The sequence below is a fragment of the Geotrypetes seraphini genome, chromosome 2, assembly GCF_902459505.1.
Source record: "Geotrypetes seraphini chromosome 2, aGeoSer1.1, whole genome shotgun sequence".
Lineage (NCBI taxonomy): Eukaryota > Metazoa > Chordata > Amphibia > Gymnophiona > Dermophiidae > Geotrypetes > Geotrypetes seraphini.
In genome coordinates this window covers 144206478-144224302 of record NC_047085.1, presented here as the reverse complement: position 1 = coordinate 144224302, position 17825 = coordinate 144206478, and the positions used below count along the sequence as shown (strand labels likewise).

The window sequence follows — 17825 nt, the reverse complement described above, 5'->3', positions numbered from 1 at the left end:
GACCAAAGTAGAAAACTTCAGGCCAGTAGCAGGGATTCCATAGTCTATAAAACTACTTGAATTCTGTTTAAGTACACAACTAGCTAAATTCATAGATATCAAGTCAGCAAAGTCAATTAATCCATACTACTACAATTTGGCATCTCTGCAGTATTTGATGCAGTGGACCATTTTCTCCTACTTCTCAAATTAAATGAACTTGGGAGTACAGGGTGTGGTACTACAATGTTTTTCATAATTCCTAAAATAGAAAGCTTATGAAGTTTGGAAAGATGACAAGAGATCCCAACAATGGAAGGCCAACTACAGTGTTCCACAAGGGTTAGCAATATCTCCGCTATTTAACATCTATTTAAGAATGCAGGGAAATAACCTATCTTTAACCCAGGATCAATCTTCTGTTATGCAGATGATATCTTCATTCTCTGCATAGCTAAAGAATCCTTCAATAGCACCCTAAAATAAATGAAAAATACTATTGACGACCTAAGTGCTTGGACGATGAGAAACTTCCTCAAACTAAATAAATCCAAAACAATAATATAATGGTCTGGAAACTATAACTCGCTACCTAGCACAGAACTATAACTGTCCACAATGAGAGTCTAAAGACAGAAAAAAAACCTCCAAAGTCCTCAGAGTCATACTAGACTCAACCTTCAAAACACACATCACCTCTCTAGTGAAAGAATTTCTTTAAGATGAGGCAACTGAGGACTGCAGCCATGTGTATGGAACTTAAGCCATGCCGAGAGCCAAAAAGAAAGAAGGCTGCCTCATCAGGCTAGCCAAGCATTTTGTCACCTGCTTGACCATGGGAAAGGCTAAGCTTTGAACTGCCATCCCTTTCGGTTGTGCCACGCAATGTAAGAACGCTCCTGAAGCACCTAATTTACACAATCCTGGCAAGAATTCACATAAAGAGAGCCTAAGGACTCCATCCCAACAAGATTTGAGGTGAAATTTGAAGTTTTGGAGAAGTAGGGAGCTTTTGAGGGAAAAAAAAAAAAAGATTGCTAAAAATACAAGATGGCTGCTGCTGTGAAATTCGTGCCAAAATTGCAATATTTAGCACACTTAGCAAAATTTTAAAAAACAGCAATTTTAGGATTTTTCAGGTGGGGGAATACCGCCCCGATCCATCTCACAGACTGCAACTGCTTATACTCACTGTGACCCGTTTGTGGATCTGCAGCCTGCATCAGCTCTTACAGTGGCTAGATTAGAATCACTGCCTTATGCTGGGAATGGCTCTGCAAAGCTGAAAGCTGATCTTTGGGCTGCCAGTGAGACCCCCATGCCTGACTGCACCGCCACCCCTGTAGACTGATGGACATGTACCGAGATGGGCAGAGGCAAGAAGATGCAGCCGGCACCCTGTGAGACACCGCTGAGCCTCCTAAGGGCACCTAACAGCCTACAATCTACCCCTGCTTAACAGTAGGTGAGACAACTTCAATGTTGGCCCCGAGTTCCAAGAAACTAAGCAGGCTGTCTAATAGGTACCCACTGGGATTGGCCTGTCAGCTAAAGACAGAAGTCTGCTTGTTCTCAATATAGGCAAAGTGAAAGAAATGCGCTGAGCACAAGAATCCCAAAGAAAAAAAGTGCTAAAAACATTGAATAAAATAATAAAATTTAAAGAGTAGAACAAACTCACTCCTGTAGACATGCATGCAGAAGGGGAAAACTGTAAGTGGAGCTAAGGAGCTCAGTGAAGTACAGAAGAGGCACAGAGAAAAATCGGAACTGGATTCCTTCTGTAGATGGCATGCGGCCATGGGGACTTTTCTGAAATAATCCCAGACAAAAAAAAAAAACTGGGTTATTTTACCTTGATTTTTAGACCTTAATATGACTTGCATTAGAGTGTCCTACTACGCCCAAACCCATCACATATGGAGTTCCCCAGGGTGCCCTACTGTCCCCACTCCTATTCAACCTGTACATCAAACCAGTCATTGATATAGCCCAGAAATACAGCATTAAAATTCACTCCTATGCTGATGACCTGCAATTACTACTTCCACTAGGTAAAAACCAATCTGCTCAACTCACCAATCTCCAACACTGCCTCACTGACATGAAGAACTGGATGACGGCTAACAAACTCCAGCTGAACGCCTCCAAAACTGAACTCCTCTAGATCTGAAAGAAAAACACCAGTTTCACCCACCTGACACCTGGGAATCTACCTCCCTAACAGCAAAGGGCCAAGTGTGCAGTTTTGGAGCTACTGGATAGCCACTTTTCCCTCTCCACCCATATCTCACAGGTGGTCTATACTTCCTTTTACTATCTACACCAACTACATAGGATCAAACCATACCTCTCTAAACCTGACCTAGCTCAACTCATCTACACCTAAGTACTCTCTAGACTGGACTACTGCAATTCCCTATTTAACAGCATCACCACAAAAAAACTTAAATGCCTCCAGCAGGTCTAAAACTCAATGATCTGCCTCTTATATGAGCTCAACTACTGTGACCCCCACTTCACCAGCTCTCCATGCGGAACACTAGCTACCCGTCAGAAAATGCTGCATATTCAAGGCCCTTGTAATTGCTCACGAAAGGTTCCACAACATAACCCCTACCTATATTACATCCAAACTACACTAGTACACCCCCAACCGCCCCCTCCATTCTGAAGCAGAGACGACTAAGCATGCGCCCGGGAAGATCTCTCCAGATGGAAACGGCACATAAGCGCTCCTGCAGCCACTTTATACCTCTGCTTTGGAACCAGCTTTCAGAGCAGATAAGGTCACAGAATTCGGTATTCCGAAGAGCAGTAAAGATCCTCCTCAACTAAATGAATACCAGCAGAAAGACCCCTCTGCATCTTCCCTCCTATGTACGCCATGTCTTTGCCCACTCATGTCCCTCATTTTCTGTGATTATTTAATTTTACTGTGAATGTTTTCTTTGCAACCCGTTCTAAGCTTCTGGGAGGACAGGATAGAAATTGAAATAAATAAATATTTGCACATTAATTACATATAAAAATATGCCTTTACACATTTTACATCTCATTACTGCCTAACCTGTAGTAGGCGTTGGGGCCATTTAAGAGTGCTCAAGGAGTTGTGCGATGTCCTGGCGATACCGCTAGCTGCACTCTTCAATCTCTCCCTAAGCACGGGGAGAGTACCCTTGGACTGGAAAACAGCCAACGTCAGTCCTCTACACAAAAAGGGTTGCAGGGCAGAGGCTGCGAATTACAGGCCGGTGAGTCTCACATCAATAGTGTGTAAACTCATGGAAACTTTAATTAAACGCAAATTAGACACGATCCTGTCTGAGGGAAATCTACGGGATCCCAATCAACATGGATTCACCGGGGGTAGGTCCTGCCAATCTAATCTCATCAGCTTCTTTGACTGGGTGACAAGGAAGCTAGACTTGGGAGAGTCTATGGACATCGTGTACCTGGATTTCAGTAAAGCATTTGATAGCGTCCCACACCGCAGGCTGTTGAGCAAAATGAAATCGATGGGGTTAGGAGAAACACTAACTACTTGGGTCAATGATTGGCTAAGTGGAAGACTACAAAGGGTAATGGTAAACGGTACCCTCTCTAAAACATCGGAGGTGACCAGCGGAGTACCGCAGGGTTCAGTCCTGGGCCCACTCCTTTTCAACATATTCATAGGGGATCTGACTCAGGGGCTTCATGGTAAAATAACATTATTCACCGACGACGCTAAACTATGCAATATAGTAAGGGAATGTACTTTACAGGATAGTATGGCACAGGACCTGCTTACATTGGAAAGATGGTCCTCGACTTGGCAGTTGGGCTTTAACGCTGGGAAATGTAAGGTTATGCACCTCGGTAGCGGTAATCCATGCAGAAATTACACCTTGAACGGAGAAACTTTAACTTGTACTTCGGCGGAACGAGACCTAGGAGTAATCATCAGTGCAGACATGAAAACTGCCAATCAAGTGGAGAAGGCTTCATCTAAAGCAAGGCAGATGATGGGATGTATCAGTAGAAGCTTTGTCAGCAGGAAGCCTGAAGTCATAATGCCATTGTACAGAACCATGGTGAGACCTCATCTGGAATACTGTGTACAATTCTGGAGGCCACATTACCGTAAAGATGTGCTTAGAATCGAATCGGTTCAACGGATGGCCACCAGGAGGATCTCGGGGCTAAAGGGTCTCTCGTACGAGGAGAGACTAAACAAACTACAGCTCTACACTCTAGAAGAACGTAGGGAGAGAGGAGACATGATTGAGACATTTAAATACATCACGGGACGTATCGAGGTGGAAGATGATATCTTCTTTCTCAGGGGACCTTCTGCCACTAGAGGTCATGCGCTCAAACTCAGAGGCGGGAAATTTCATAGCGACATCAGGAAGTATTTCTTCACAGAAAGAGTGGTTGACCGTTGGAATGAGCTTCCAGCGCAGGTGATCGAGGCCAGCAGCGTGCTGGACTTTAAAAATAAATGGGATACCTATGTGGGATCCCTACCAGGGTCGAACTGGAATATCGGTCGCTAGGTATAGACTTAAGAGGATGGGTCAGTAGGGTGGGCAGACTTGATGGGCTATAGCCCTTTTCTGCCGTCATCTTCTATGTTTCTAAGTTGCCTCTAAGGGCCAAATAATGCAATTTATACTACTTAATTCTCTCTTTAGAGAAAATAAATGATACAAAACATGAAAAACTTGAATTGCTTTATTAATTTTCAGCACTATACAAACTTATCTCTTTAGCATATGAACCCATGCCAAATTCATATATAACTATAAAAAACAATATGTGCTCCCCCCCCCCCCCCCGCCACGTACAAAACTTTCAGATGGTTATAGATAAACATACATCTGACTTACTGAGCTTGTTTCTTTTGTAAAGTTGGATTATACAGTATCCCAATCCAGCCACTTGCTGAACAATGCTGGGTTAGAGACAGCATTCATTGTAATATATCAGGTTCTCTTTGTTATTGATATTGAGTACAGTTCAGTGATGATATTCAAATAGAAAATAGAAACTATAACTGTCTTATATGTTTCTCTGTGGTTATAATTGCACTTTTTCAATAAAATAGATTTAAATATAAAGCACGCAGAATGATGAAAACAAGTACACCTTTTGGTTAGCAAAACAGAAAAGAAAAACAACACACAATGTTAAAATACCAGAATTTTAAAACATCAAAGATCTTACCACAAAACATATAAATCCCTTTATACAAAGCAAAGCTCTAATTTGTACAGTTCTTCAGTGGTACTTTGCTATAAAAGTAATATGAGAAATTTACAAAACAAATACTAGCAGACTTGATGTACCAACTTATGTTGTTGTGTTGGTTTTGTTTTGTTTTTTAACAAAAGCTGTATCTATTTAGGTGTTTGTAATTGCCTCTTAATCTAAATGGGAATTTTTTGGAATGTATACAAGTATAACATTAAACAGCCATCTCCATCTTAATAGCAGGGTGAGGACTGTATCCTTCAAGCTGAAAATCCTCTGCTTTAAAATCACTTATATCTTCAACCTTGCGATTAATTTTGAGCTTTGGGAAAGGTCGTGGTTTCCTTAGAAGCTGTAGTGAAAGAGAAAATAAAATTTGCATGACTAATGAAATACTGTTTCAGAAACCTAGAAAGGGGGAAAAATTAAACAAATCACATGAATTTACTGGAATAAAACATGTCCTCTACAAAATGTGTTGCTTGAACCATAGCAGTTTCCACAGGTAGTAACCCACTTACCAAGGGTATATAATTGTACTGGATGACTGGGGAATTGCAGTAATAGGTCAGGGGATGTAAAGTATGCAAAAAACCTAGAATGTAAGCCCACTAGGGACAGGTACTTGCATATAATGTGTACAATGCTGCATACATCCAGTAGCACTATAAAAATTATTAGAAGTAGTAGCTTGCTGGGAAAGACTCGTATATATTTTCCACATAATCAAAAATAAAAAACCAGGTGATCGTGTACTTAGCTATCTGCTATGAACCACCAGACTGACTTAAAAGGGAAATTCTACAATATTTTTCTTCTTTTGAAAACTTGCACACCTATTAGGTAACATATTTTGTTGTTCCCTTAGGAGATTAAAAAAACAAAACAAACAAAAAAAAAACAAAAAACCTACTCCCCTCCCCTCCCCCCACACACACAACAAACGCTGTGCTACTTAATCTAAGTCCTATTTTTTTTTTTTTTTGGGGGGGGGGCTAAGAGGTTATGAATAGAACTGAGAAATTTATCATATTAGTATTTTATTACAAAAACTTTAAATACTAACCTGAAGTTTTAATGGCTCAATATGATTTACATAGACGTGAGCATCCCCCAAAGTATGGATAAAATCACCAGGCTAAAGATAGAAAAAAAATAGTATTATAAAGCACTGCTAAAATCTGTGAACAATACATTCAATGAATGCTATGCTTACAGCTGTCTAAGAGGATTATTCAGGAAAACAAAGCCCTATCCCTCTTTTCACATATGCAAGCGGTCTGGGCACATATGCAGAAAAGAAGCTGTATTTCTTGAGCCATTCTGACTATAGTGTCTATAGTGAGATAATATGGCTTATTTCCATTTGAGTGAGTAACTTTCTTACTGTACAGGAGATGGGGTTCTTTTGTTACCTTCACAGAATGCTGCTGAGAAAGCAAAGTTGCTTACCTATAACAGGTGTTCTCCAGAGACCGCAGGGAAATGCAGCCACACTTGTTGGTGAAGTCCTCTGACTGAGCATGAGTGTTGGTGCTCTCTCCTAGCTAGGTAAGCTTTTGAGCTTATTGGGCATGTGCAGCAGTCCCTACACCTATAGCTCCTCCCCCTCAGCTTGTCAGTTTTGTCTCTAGCAATGAATAGGAATGAGACGAGGGGATGGAGGGTGGGCAAGTGTGGCTGCATTCCCCTGCAGTCAATGGAGAGCACCTGTTACAGGTAAGCAACTTTGCTTTCTCTGGAGACAAGCAGGGGATATGCAGGCACACTTGGCGAGTCCCAAGCTTAAAGCAGAAGGGAGGTGGATATAAATTACAGTGCAAACAAGTTCCGTAAGAATGATTGACCAAAACGTAATCTTGTGCTAAGCTTTGATCCAGGCAACAGTGCTTTGTAAACGTATGGACCGAAGACCAAGTTGCAGCCCTGCAAATATCTTGAATGGGAATTGACTTTAAATTTGCTATGGAACAACCTGCAGCTTGTACTTTATAAGCCTCAATTGAACCAGGTGTATAGCAGAAATTGATGCATTGTGCTATCCAAGAGGAGAGAGCTCTATTCGATGCCGGTTTCCTTGGGTAGCTGGATTGTAGGAAAAGCACAGTTACTTACCTTAACGGGTGTTATCCAGGGACAGCAGGCATATATTCTCACATGTGGGTGACGTCATCTACGGAGCCCCAGCGCGGACAGCTTTTCAAGCAAACTTGATTGAAGTTTCAAGTTTGCTATGCTGCACCACGCATGTGCATGCCTTCTTGCCCACTAGAGGGCGCATCCCCACCTCGTGGTCCTCAGTTCCATAGCCAGCAAAGAAGCCATCCCTGGGGAGGAGGGTGGGTTGTGAGAATATATGCCTGCTGTCCCTGGATAACACCCGTTACGGTAAGTAACTGTGCTTTATCCCAGGACAAGCAGGCATGATATTCTCACATGTGGGTGACCTCCAAGCCAACCAAAAAAGGGCAGGTGGGAGGATGGCAATTTAGGAAAACAGGTTACGTAAAACCGACTGGCCAAACCAGCCGTCGCTTCTGGACAACGTATCCAGACAGTAGTGGGAGGTGAAAGTATGAACCGAAGACCAAGTGGCAGCCTTGCAGATGTCCTCCACTGGAGTAGACCGGAGGAAAGCAACAGAAGCTGCCATTGCTCGGACTTTATGTCCCGTGACCCGACCATGCAGCGTGAGACCAGCCTGAGCGTAGCAAAAAGAAATACAAGCAGCCAACCAGTTAGACAAGGTGCGCTTGGAAACCGGACGTCCCAACCGATTAAGGTCGAAGGACAATTGAGGAACCTTCCGATGAGACTGAGTGCGTTGAAGATAAAAAGCCAACGCCTCTTACAGTCAAGCGTGTGAAGCGCCACCTCACCAGGATGCGAGTGGGGCTTCGGAAAGAACACCGGAAGAACAATGGACTGATTGAGGTGGAAATCAGACACAACCTTCGGCAGAAATTTAGGATGGGTGCGAAGAACCACCTTGTCATGATGAAACACAGTAAAAGGTGGGTCCGCAACCAAAGCCTGCAACTCACTAACCCGCCTAGCTGAGGTGAGAGCAATCAGAAAAATCACCTTCCAAGTAAGAAACTTAAGATGAGACTTGGCAATAGGCTCAAAAGGAGGCTTCATCAGTTGAGCCAAAACCACATTCAGATCCCAAACTACAGGAGGAGGTTTCAGAAGGGGATGAACATTCACCAGACCCCGCATGAAACGAGTCACCAGAGGATGAAGAGAGAGAGACCGACCCTCAAGATGCCGATGGAAAGCAGCAACAGCACTAAGATGGACTCGAATGGAAGTCGTCTTCAGCCCAGACTTGGACAAATGCAACAAATATTCCAGAACCGAAGACACCGGAGCCGAACTCGGGTCCAGATGGTGCGAGGAACACCAGGATGAAAATCTGGTCCACTTCTGGGAATAACAAAGCCAAGTCGAGACTTTGCGCGAGGCTTCCAAAACCTCCCTGACAGACTGAGAAACAGAAACCGAAGTCAAGGGGAAAGGAACCAAGCCATCAGATGTAAAGACTGAAGATTGGGATGCAACAGCGAACCCCGACTCTGAGACAGCAGAGAGGGAAAGACAGGCATAAGTAGAGGCTCCCTGACACTGAGTTGAAGAAGCAGGGAGAACCAGTGCTGACGAGGCCACCGAGGCGCAATGAGAATCATAGTGGCCTTGGACGATTTGAGATGAACCAGCGTCCTCAAGATCAGAGGGAAAGGAGGAAACGCATAAAGGAACCTCCCTCCCCAGTCGAGAAGAAAGGCATCGGCCTCGAGACGGTCCGGGGAGTACATCCGAGAACAATATAGGGGCAGTTTGTGAGTCTCCGGGGAGGCAAACAGATCCACCTGAGGAGTCCCCCAGCGGTTGAAGACCTCGTGCAAAACTCTGGAGTTTAGCGACCACTCGTGCGGCTGGAGGAGACGACTGAGTTTGTCTGCCAGACAGTTCCTCTCTCCCTGAATGTAAACCGCACGTAGGAAGATGTTCTGGGAGACCGCCCATTCCCAAAGGCGCAACGCTTCCCGACACAGGGAACAAGAGCCCGTTCCCCCTTGCTTGTTTACATAATACATTGACACCTGGTTGTCCGTCTGCATGAGGACTACCTGATCGTGCAGCAGGTGGCAGAACGCTTGAGCAGCCAAAAAAATGGCACGAAACTCCAAAACATTGATGTGACAACGCCGGTCCTCTGCTGACCATAGACCCTGAGTCCGCAGACCGTCTAGATGAGCCCCCCACGCGTACTCCGAAGAGTCCGTGGTCAGGACCTTGCGATGCGGAGGAACGAGAAAGAGCAAACCCCCGGAAAGATTGGAAGAGTTGGTCCACCAACGGAGCGAGCGTCTCAAGGAAGGAGTCACTGTTATAGGGGAGGAGACTGGGTCCCGATCCTGACGCCACTGGGAGACCAAGGTCCACTGAGGAAGCCTCAGGTGCAAACGGGCGAACAGAGTGACATGGACCGTCGACGCCATGTGGCCGAGCAGAACCATCAGGCGCTGCGCCGAAACTGAGGGCAGCAGCGAAACCTGGCGACTCAATTGAAGCAGGCCCTCCAACCGTGGCGGGGGGGAGGAACGAACGGAGGCGAACCGTGTCCAGCACGGCCCCGATAAACTGAAGGGATTGAGCCAGGCACAACTGAGACTTGGGGAAGTTCACTTCGAACCCCAGACGTTGAAGGAAGATGATAGTCTGTCGGGTCGCTGAAATAACCCCTTCCTTGGAGGACGCCTTGATCAGCCAATCGTCCAGGTAGGGAAAGACCTGCAGCCCCCGAGATCTCAGGGCCGCCGCGACCACCACCATACACTTCGTGAAGACTCGAGGGGACGAAGCCAGCCCAAAGGGGAGGACCCGATACTGGAGGTGCAACTCCCCCACCTGGAACCTGAGGAACTTGCGGAAGGCGGGATGCACCGGAACATGAGTATATGCTTCCTTCAGGTCCAGGGAGCACATCCAGTCCCCCGATTCTAACAGAGGGTACAGGACTGGAAGGGATAACATACGGAACTTCTCCCGGACAAGGAACTTGTTGAGCCTCCGGAGGTCCAGAATGGGGCGTAAGTCCCCTGTCTTCTTCGGGACCAAAAAGTAACGGGAGTAAAAACCCCGTCCCCTTTGGTTCAGGGGCACCGGCTCCACCGCCCGAAGGCTCAACAAGGACCTGGCTTCCGAAAGGAGAAGAGGAAGCTGGGCTCGACAGCAAAGAGAAGCCCCCGGCGGATGATCTGGCAGCGTGGCTAAGAAGTTTAGCGAGTAACCCTCGGAGATGATCCGGAGCACCCAAGCGTCCGACGTGATCCCGGTCCAGGCTGGAAGAAAGGCCTGCAAGCGGCCCCCGATGGGAAGGGGGTCCGTCGACAGTGCGGAGGGGGCCCGCCCCCATCCGCTCATCACGTCAAAAAGACGGAGCCGGTTTAGACGCCCCTTGCGCCTGAGGCTTCGGTTGGGACGCTCTGCCCTGCTGAGGGAGACGCCGGGGTGGAGGCCTCGAGAAAGCCGGCGTCGACTTCTGCGGGTATCGCCGCGGTGGAGGTCTAAACGGCTTCTGCGGCGGGGCCTGGGGTTTAGGACGGACCAATGAGGCGATAGAGCGCTCATGTTCGGACAGGCGTTTGGTCGCCGCCTCCAAGGACTCATCGAACAATTCTGAGTCAACACATGGAAGATTGGCCAGACGTTCTTGCAAGTTCGGGTCCATATCCAGGGTACGGAGCCATGCGAGACGGCGCATTGCCACCGCAAAGGTGGATACTCGAGAGGCCAACTCAAACGCGTCGTAAACTGCGTGAAAAAGGTACAGACGCAGCTGTGACAAATTGGCCATAAAGGTACCAAAATCCCCCTTATGGGAATCCGGCATGACCCCATAATAACGGGGCAACGCCTTCACCATCTGCCTTAAATAGGACGAGAATGTGAAAGCATAATTAAGGACCCTGGCAGCCATCATGGAATTGGAATAGAGACTTCGACCAAACTTGTCCAGGGTCCGTCCCTCCCGTCCGGGGGGGACCGCAGCAGAGACCCGAGAAGGCTGGGACTTCTTCAACGCCGACTCCACCAGCAACGACTGGTGGGACAGCTGCGCTTTGTCGAAGCCTTTGCAAGGGACTGTACGGTACTTTGACTCCATCTTAGAGGGAACCGCCGTAACCGTAAGAGGGGAGTCCAAGTTTCTCAGGAAGGTCTGATGGAGAACCTTGTTGAGAGGCAGACGAGGAGTCTCCCTCGGGGGAGAAGGCAAAGCCTGCTCCTCCAAAAATTCCTTCGTATATTGAGAACCTGACCCAAGATCAAGGTCCAAAGCCCTCCCCATATCAAGCACAAATCTAGAAAAGGAGGAGGGCTTCGAAGGCGGAGAGGGAGATCGAGAAGCCCTCGCCGCCAAGAAAGAAGGGGAAGCCTCACGGGAGTAACGAGGTTCCTTACCCGTGCCAGACCCCGAACCCCAAGAAGCCGCACCCAGCGACCTCGACGGGGTCGGGGACCGCCCATGCCCCAAGGAACCCCTACGGGAAGTCCCCGGGGTATGAGGCACCGAGGCATGTCCCCTTCCGTCTCGGCGAGGAGTCCCTCGATAACTCTACCTCGGAGGAACGGGAAAGCCTCGGATTATCGAGGCGGAGCTCCGAGACACGTAGGGTCTCAGCCCCGGTCGGCGAGGAGCGACCGCGTCGTCGAGGAGAGCCCCGAAGACGTTTGGGCTTCTTCGGCCGACGCTTCGCCCGAGATCGACCCGAGGGCGAGGAGCCCCGATAGGACCTCGACGCGGAAGAAGAGGAAGAGATCCTCCGAACCCTTCACACCTTGTCCCGAGGCCGCACGCTCGGCTCAGGCTGGTCAACCGAGGTCGAGGGCAAGGTCGGGGTCGAGGCCGAAGCCACCCCGGGGGCCGAAGTCGAGGGAACCGAGACCGAGGCTGCCGAAGCCGGGGCAGACGAGGCCGAAGCCGGCTGTAGGTGCGCGAGGGCACCAGACAGCTCCGAGGCAATGAGCGCACAGAGTAAGTCCTGAAAGACGGGAACCCCCATCATAGCCGGTAGATCCGAGGCCGGCGGGTGCTCCCTCGAGGGCGACCTCGGTCTCGAGTATTCCCGCGGGGCACCCGACTTCGACGCTCGGGGCGGGGGCCGAGGACGACCCACCCACCCCCGTCGATGAGCCCGAGGATGGCTTCTTCGAGGCTGGAACAGAAGAAGGAAGTGAGGACTTACCCACCGTCGACTTCGGGGTCGAGGACGCAGGCTTCGATGAAGCAGGCTGTCGGGGCGAGGTCGAGGGAGTCGAGGCCGAGGTCAAGGCCGGGGCCGAAGCCGAGGCCGACGTCGAGGCCTTCCCCGCCGCGGGGTCCACAGCAAAGAGCTCTGCCATTCAAGCGCGACGGCGGCGGAGAGCTCTCGGCTGAAAAGTAGAGCACCGAGTGCAGGAGTCGGTCGGGTGCTCAGGACCCAGACAAAGTAAGCACCACCGGTGGGGATCGGTGATCGAAAGCAACCGATCGCACCGGGTGCACTTTTTAAAGCCCGTCAAGGGACGGGACATGAACTCAAAAAACGGCCGGGAACGAACGAGGTCCCGCGGCCGCGGCTACCGGGAGCCCCCGGAGCCAAACGAAAAGACTTACACACGAACAAATAAAAAAACAAATCAAGCACAGCGACCGAGAAAAAAACACTCAGCCGCGGTGTCAGAAGGCAAAATAGAAGAGAGCACAATTTCCACAGGGCTTATGGCTCCGCGGAAAAAACTGAACTGAGGACCACGAGGTGGGGATGCGCCCTCTAGTGGGCAAGAAGGCATGCACATGCGTGGTGCAGCATAGCAAACTTGAAACTTCAATCAAGTTTGCTTGAAAAGCTGTCCGCGCTGGGGCTCCGTAGATGACGTCACCCACATGTGAGAATATCATGCCTGCTTGTCCTGGGATAATGAAGAGCTGGTTTGTCTGGCGTAACTGAGCAGGTGCCTTGAGATAAAAAAGTAATGCTCCTCTGCATTCTAACATGTGGAGACTTTGTTCTGCTGGAGAAGAATGTGGAGGAAAAAATGATGGTAAAGTTATAATTTGGTTCATATGAAAGCCTGTGACCACTTTAGGAAGGAATCTGGGATGAGTTCATAATTGTACTCTATTAGGAAAAAAATTGAAGATAAGGATAATACGTGACTAGTGCTTGAAGTTTACTAACTCTCCTGGCTGACATTAAAGCAGTGAGAAAAATGTTTTTCCATGTAAGAAATATAAGAGAAGCCGATCCCAACGGCTCAAAAGGGGTCTGCATTAATTGATCTAAAACTAAAATTTAGATCCCACACTGTAGGAGGGTCTCACAGTGGAGGTCTTAGATTAATGAGACCTCTCATGAAATGAGAAATGCGAGGATGATGTGAAGTTTGTTTATTTTGCACAAAAGTATGGTTGGCCGAGTTAGCTGCTGGATTTGAGTCCAGAATTTGACAATTGTAGAAGATATGATAAAATATCATCCACTGAACCATGAAGAGAATCCTGTTGACGATCATGCACCCAAATGGAAAATTGTTTCCATTTAGATTGATAGGACTTTCTAGTGGAAGGGTGCCTTGCTGCAAGAAGGACTGTCTTCACAGGTTGAGAAAGTGGGAAATGAGTTCGGAGCAAACTTTCAATTTCCAGGCTATCAAACAAACTGCGGAGATTGGGATGTAGTAATTGACCATTTTGCTGAGAGAGAAGAGAGGGATGGTATCCCAAGGGAACGGGCGGAGCATCCAAAAGGTCCAGTAGTAGTGGAAACCAGATTTGTCTGGGCCAATGAGGAGCAATGAGTATGATGTGAGCCCTTTCTCTGGTAACTTTATGAAGTACTCTGGAAATGAGAGGAAACAGCGAGAAGGCATAGAGAAGGTTATGCCCCAATGAATGGAGAAAGCATCCCTTGCTCTGGCTTGAGGAGATGGACAAAGAGAGCAAAATGTGCTGCATTTGCCATTTTCTGGAGAAGCAAAGTGATCTACCGTGGGTGTTCCCCAGTGGAGGGATATTTGCTGTAGGATGGAAGGATTGCGAGTCCACTTGTGTGGGTTGAGTTTCCTGCTGAGGGAGTCTGAGAGGATATTGTGTTCTCCTGGAATATATACCACTTGTAGATAGACCCGGAGTGTCAGAGCATAGGGCCACAGGCGATATGCTTCTCTGTAGAGTGGAAGAGATCCTGAACCTCCTTGTTTGTTGATGTAGAACATTGTTACTTGATTGTCTTTTTGTATCGGAAGGTGTTTGTTGTAAATCTAAGGACGGAAGGCTCAAAGAGCATAATATACTGCAAGCAGTTCTAAGTGGTTAATATGTAGGGATTGTTCATTCATCGATCACTGACCCCGAGTCCGCAGGAGGTCAAGGTGCACTCTCCAGCCCTGACTGGAAGCATCTGTCGTGATTGTAAGCAGAGGAGGTAGAGGTTGGAATGGACAGCCATCTTGTAGGGAAGGAGAATGGATCCACAAAAGGAAGAAATCTCAGATCTTTGCAGGAAGAGGAATCATCTTGGCAAGGGAATGACATCATTGATTCCAGTGCAATTTGAGGTACAATTGTAGAGGTCTCATATGGAGTCTTGCATGTGGTACTAGAAAAATCGAGGCTGCCATGTGGCCTAAGAGGTGAAGAATGGTACAAACTGGTAAAGTGGATGATCGTCTTGTGGTCTGCAAAAGTGATGTCTGTTCGGAGGAAGATAGGCCTTTGTAGCATGTGTGTTTAAATAAGCTCCGATGTATGTGAGGGAGAGTGTTGGAGTAAGGTTGGACTTTTGGAAATTTATAATGACTCCTAATGAGTGCAATGTTAGAACTGTGGCTTGGATAGTGAGCAACAACTGGTTTCTGGAATGTGCTACTAAGAGCCAATCATCCAGGTAAGGAAAAACTATGTGGCATTGTTTTCGCAGGTGTGCCGCCACTACAGCTAGGCACTTCGTGAAGACTCGTGGCACTGAAGAAAGGCTGAAGGGAAGAACCTTGTATTGAAAATGTTAATTGAGGAATTTGAAGCAAAGAAAGTGCCAGTGGGAAGAATGGATAGGAATGCGAGTGTATGTGCATCCTTGAGGTCTAGGGTGGCTAACCAATCGTATTGCTTCAATAGAGGAAGAGAAAATCATCCTGAAGTTTTCTTTTGTTTTTTTGAGGCAGGCATTGAGTCGTCTGAGGTCGAGAATAGGACAAATACCTTGAGTCTTTTTGGGGATGAGAAAGAATTTGGAATAGAATCCCCAATTCATCTGGTAATCTGAAACTTCCTCGATGGCATTGTTGCTGAGTAGAAGGGAGACCTCTGCTGCCAGTTGCAGAATGTGCTGAGGTGGTATCATAGATTGGAAAGGTGGATGAGAGAACAAAGAGTTAGGAAGAAAATTGAGGAAATATCCTTAAGAAACTATACGGAAGACTCGTTGGTCTGTGGTAATGGCCTATCAAACTGAAAAGAAGTGAGTTAGCCGCCCCCCACTGGCAGATGGTCATAAACTAGGAGACGGCTTTAGAGCTGGAAGTTGAGATGTAGATGCTTGCTTCCAGTCCCTTGTACGCTGCTTCGGAACGTAAGAAGACGACTGTGATCTTTGTAAGGCAGGTCAATTATAAGGAGCAAATATGCATCTCGGATAATACTGCTGAAAAAATTGTTGATGGTATGTTCTATGATATAAAAAAGAAAAGGAAACGCAACAAAATTGCTGAGTTTGCTCCTTAGAATGCGCTGAGAGTTCCCTACTTGTCAAGGCATCTTCCTTAAGTTGCGAGACTGTGGCCTGTACCTTTAATCCAAAAAGAATGTCACCCACGCAGGGAGCATCTGCTAGTCTATTATGAAGGTCTTCTCTAAAATCTGATGCTCTAAGCCAGTGGTTCCCAACCCTGTCCTGGAGGACCACTAGGCCAGTCAGGTTTTCAGGATAGCCCTAATGAATATGCATGAGAGAGATCTGCATATAATGGAGGTGCCAAGCATGCAAATCTGCTCCATGCATATTCGTTAGGGTTATCCTGAAAACCCGACTGGCCTGGTGGTCCTCTAGGACAGGGTTGGGAACCACTGCTCTAAGCCATGCTGTGCATCTTGCGGCTATGGCCACAGCTGCCGTTCAAGACGCCATGTCATAGGCATCAGTTGGATTTTATTAAATAAGTAGATTCTTGCAAGGAAATGAGAAGATTTGATGTTGCTTCTGGGGAAGCAGCTTCTAGCAGTTGCAGAATAGAATGTTGAAAATGCAGAATTTGCAGCTGATAAGCAATGATCTCGGATGAAAGCATAGAACCTCAATAGACCTTGCGACCTATGGAATCAAGGAGATGATGCTCCTGTCCAGGGGGCACACTTAATGGAGATTTTGAAGTCTTAGCCTTTTTAATAGCCAACTCTGAGACCACTGAATGGTGAGAGAGTTGTTGAAGGTCATGGCCAAGTGCTTTTTGAACTTTATATTTCAATTCCAAATGCTTGGAAGCTGTGGATACTGAAGAGGGTTTTTGTCAATTAGCTAACTGCAAGTCTTGCAGTGCAACAAGCTCCTTTATTGGAGTCTTACAGGATTGAAAAATAGCTTGGAAATTCTTGCTGCCTGGAGGCATTGCCAATTGAGTAAGTCTAAGCAGGGAAGCTACCTAATGCAAAAATTTTGGATAAGAGTATTCTTCTGTTAGAACTGGCTGCACAGAGTGTAACAGTTGAGGAGGTTAATCATGGTCCAAATTAGGAACTGCATCCGGATCTGACCAATCTGGAAGGGAAGGATGTGATGGAGAAGGGAAGCTTGTGATGAAGAAGACCAGACGGGAGTGCAAGGACCCCAGATCATGACTGCAGGTGGCACTAAAGGACCTGAAAATATAGGGTCCTCTGAAGAGATTTGTTCTATACAGGCTGAGCATTTTTGGCCTCCAGAACTGGAGGAGGAGATTGCTGAAACAAAGCAGCACTATCCTGCATAAAGTATTATAAAAGTAGGAAAAAATCTGAAACAGGCTGAATGGACTGTGCCTTGAGAATGAGGATGTGACGCAAGACTAGAGAGAGAGATGCTAGCAGGAAGTGTGTCTTGACGGGGAGGAATTGGAGAAGCTCCCCTTTTTTACTTAGAGTGGCTTTTAGTAGGTTTTATAGTTGAGGATGACCTCAGGAGAGGACCATGAGGCCAACACTGAGCCCACGGGAGCCTTCACCGAAACCTCAGGAATTAGTACAGCTGCTGCTACCTCACGAGTTGAACTCTGTGCTATTGATTCTGCTGGTGGTGAAGGAGTACTGCAGTATTCAAGCACAGGGAGCTTTTTATGATGGCCTACTGATTTTTTGTTTTCCAGTGGTTTCCGCGGCAATTGGCTTCCCTCTCCTTGCAGTACCAAAACAAGGCCCAAGGGGGTGAGGGGAGGGAGCAAGTAGCACAATTGGCGTCTTCATTATCTTCTTTGGAATTCTGGTGCGAAGAGCCGCTGTCTTTGAACCGTCTATTGCGGTATTCTGTCAGGGAAAATGCGCCTTCAAGGTCCTAGTGCCAGTGATTTAAAAAATTGGGGCTGTTGAGCAG

At 47.2% G+C, this 17825-nt stretch overlaps 1 protein-coding gene across 1 annotated transcript in view; it reads right to left on the bottom strand.

The window, feature by feature from the left end:
- Positions 1-5028: 5028 nt before the first annotated feature.
- The window catches only part of TYMS (thymidylate synthetase), a 37011-nt gene continuing 24214 nt past the window's right edge, over positions 5029-17825 (bottom strand). The window contains exons 6-7 of the mRNA XM_033933777.1: positions 6284-6355; positions 5029-5569 (exon numbers count right to left, since the gene is read on the bottom strand). Coding sequence (XP_033789668.1) covers positions 5432-5569; positions 6284-6355 — 210 coding nt within the window. The 3' untranslated portion in view covers positions 5029-5431. The remainder of the gene's footprint in view (positions 5570-6283; positions 6356-17825) is intronic.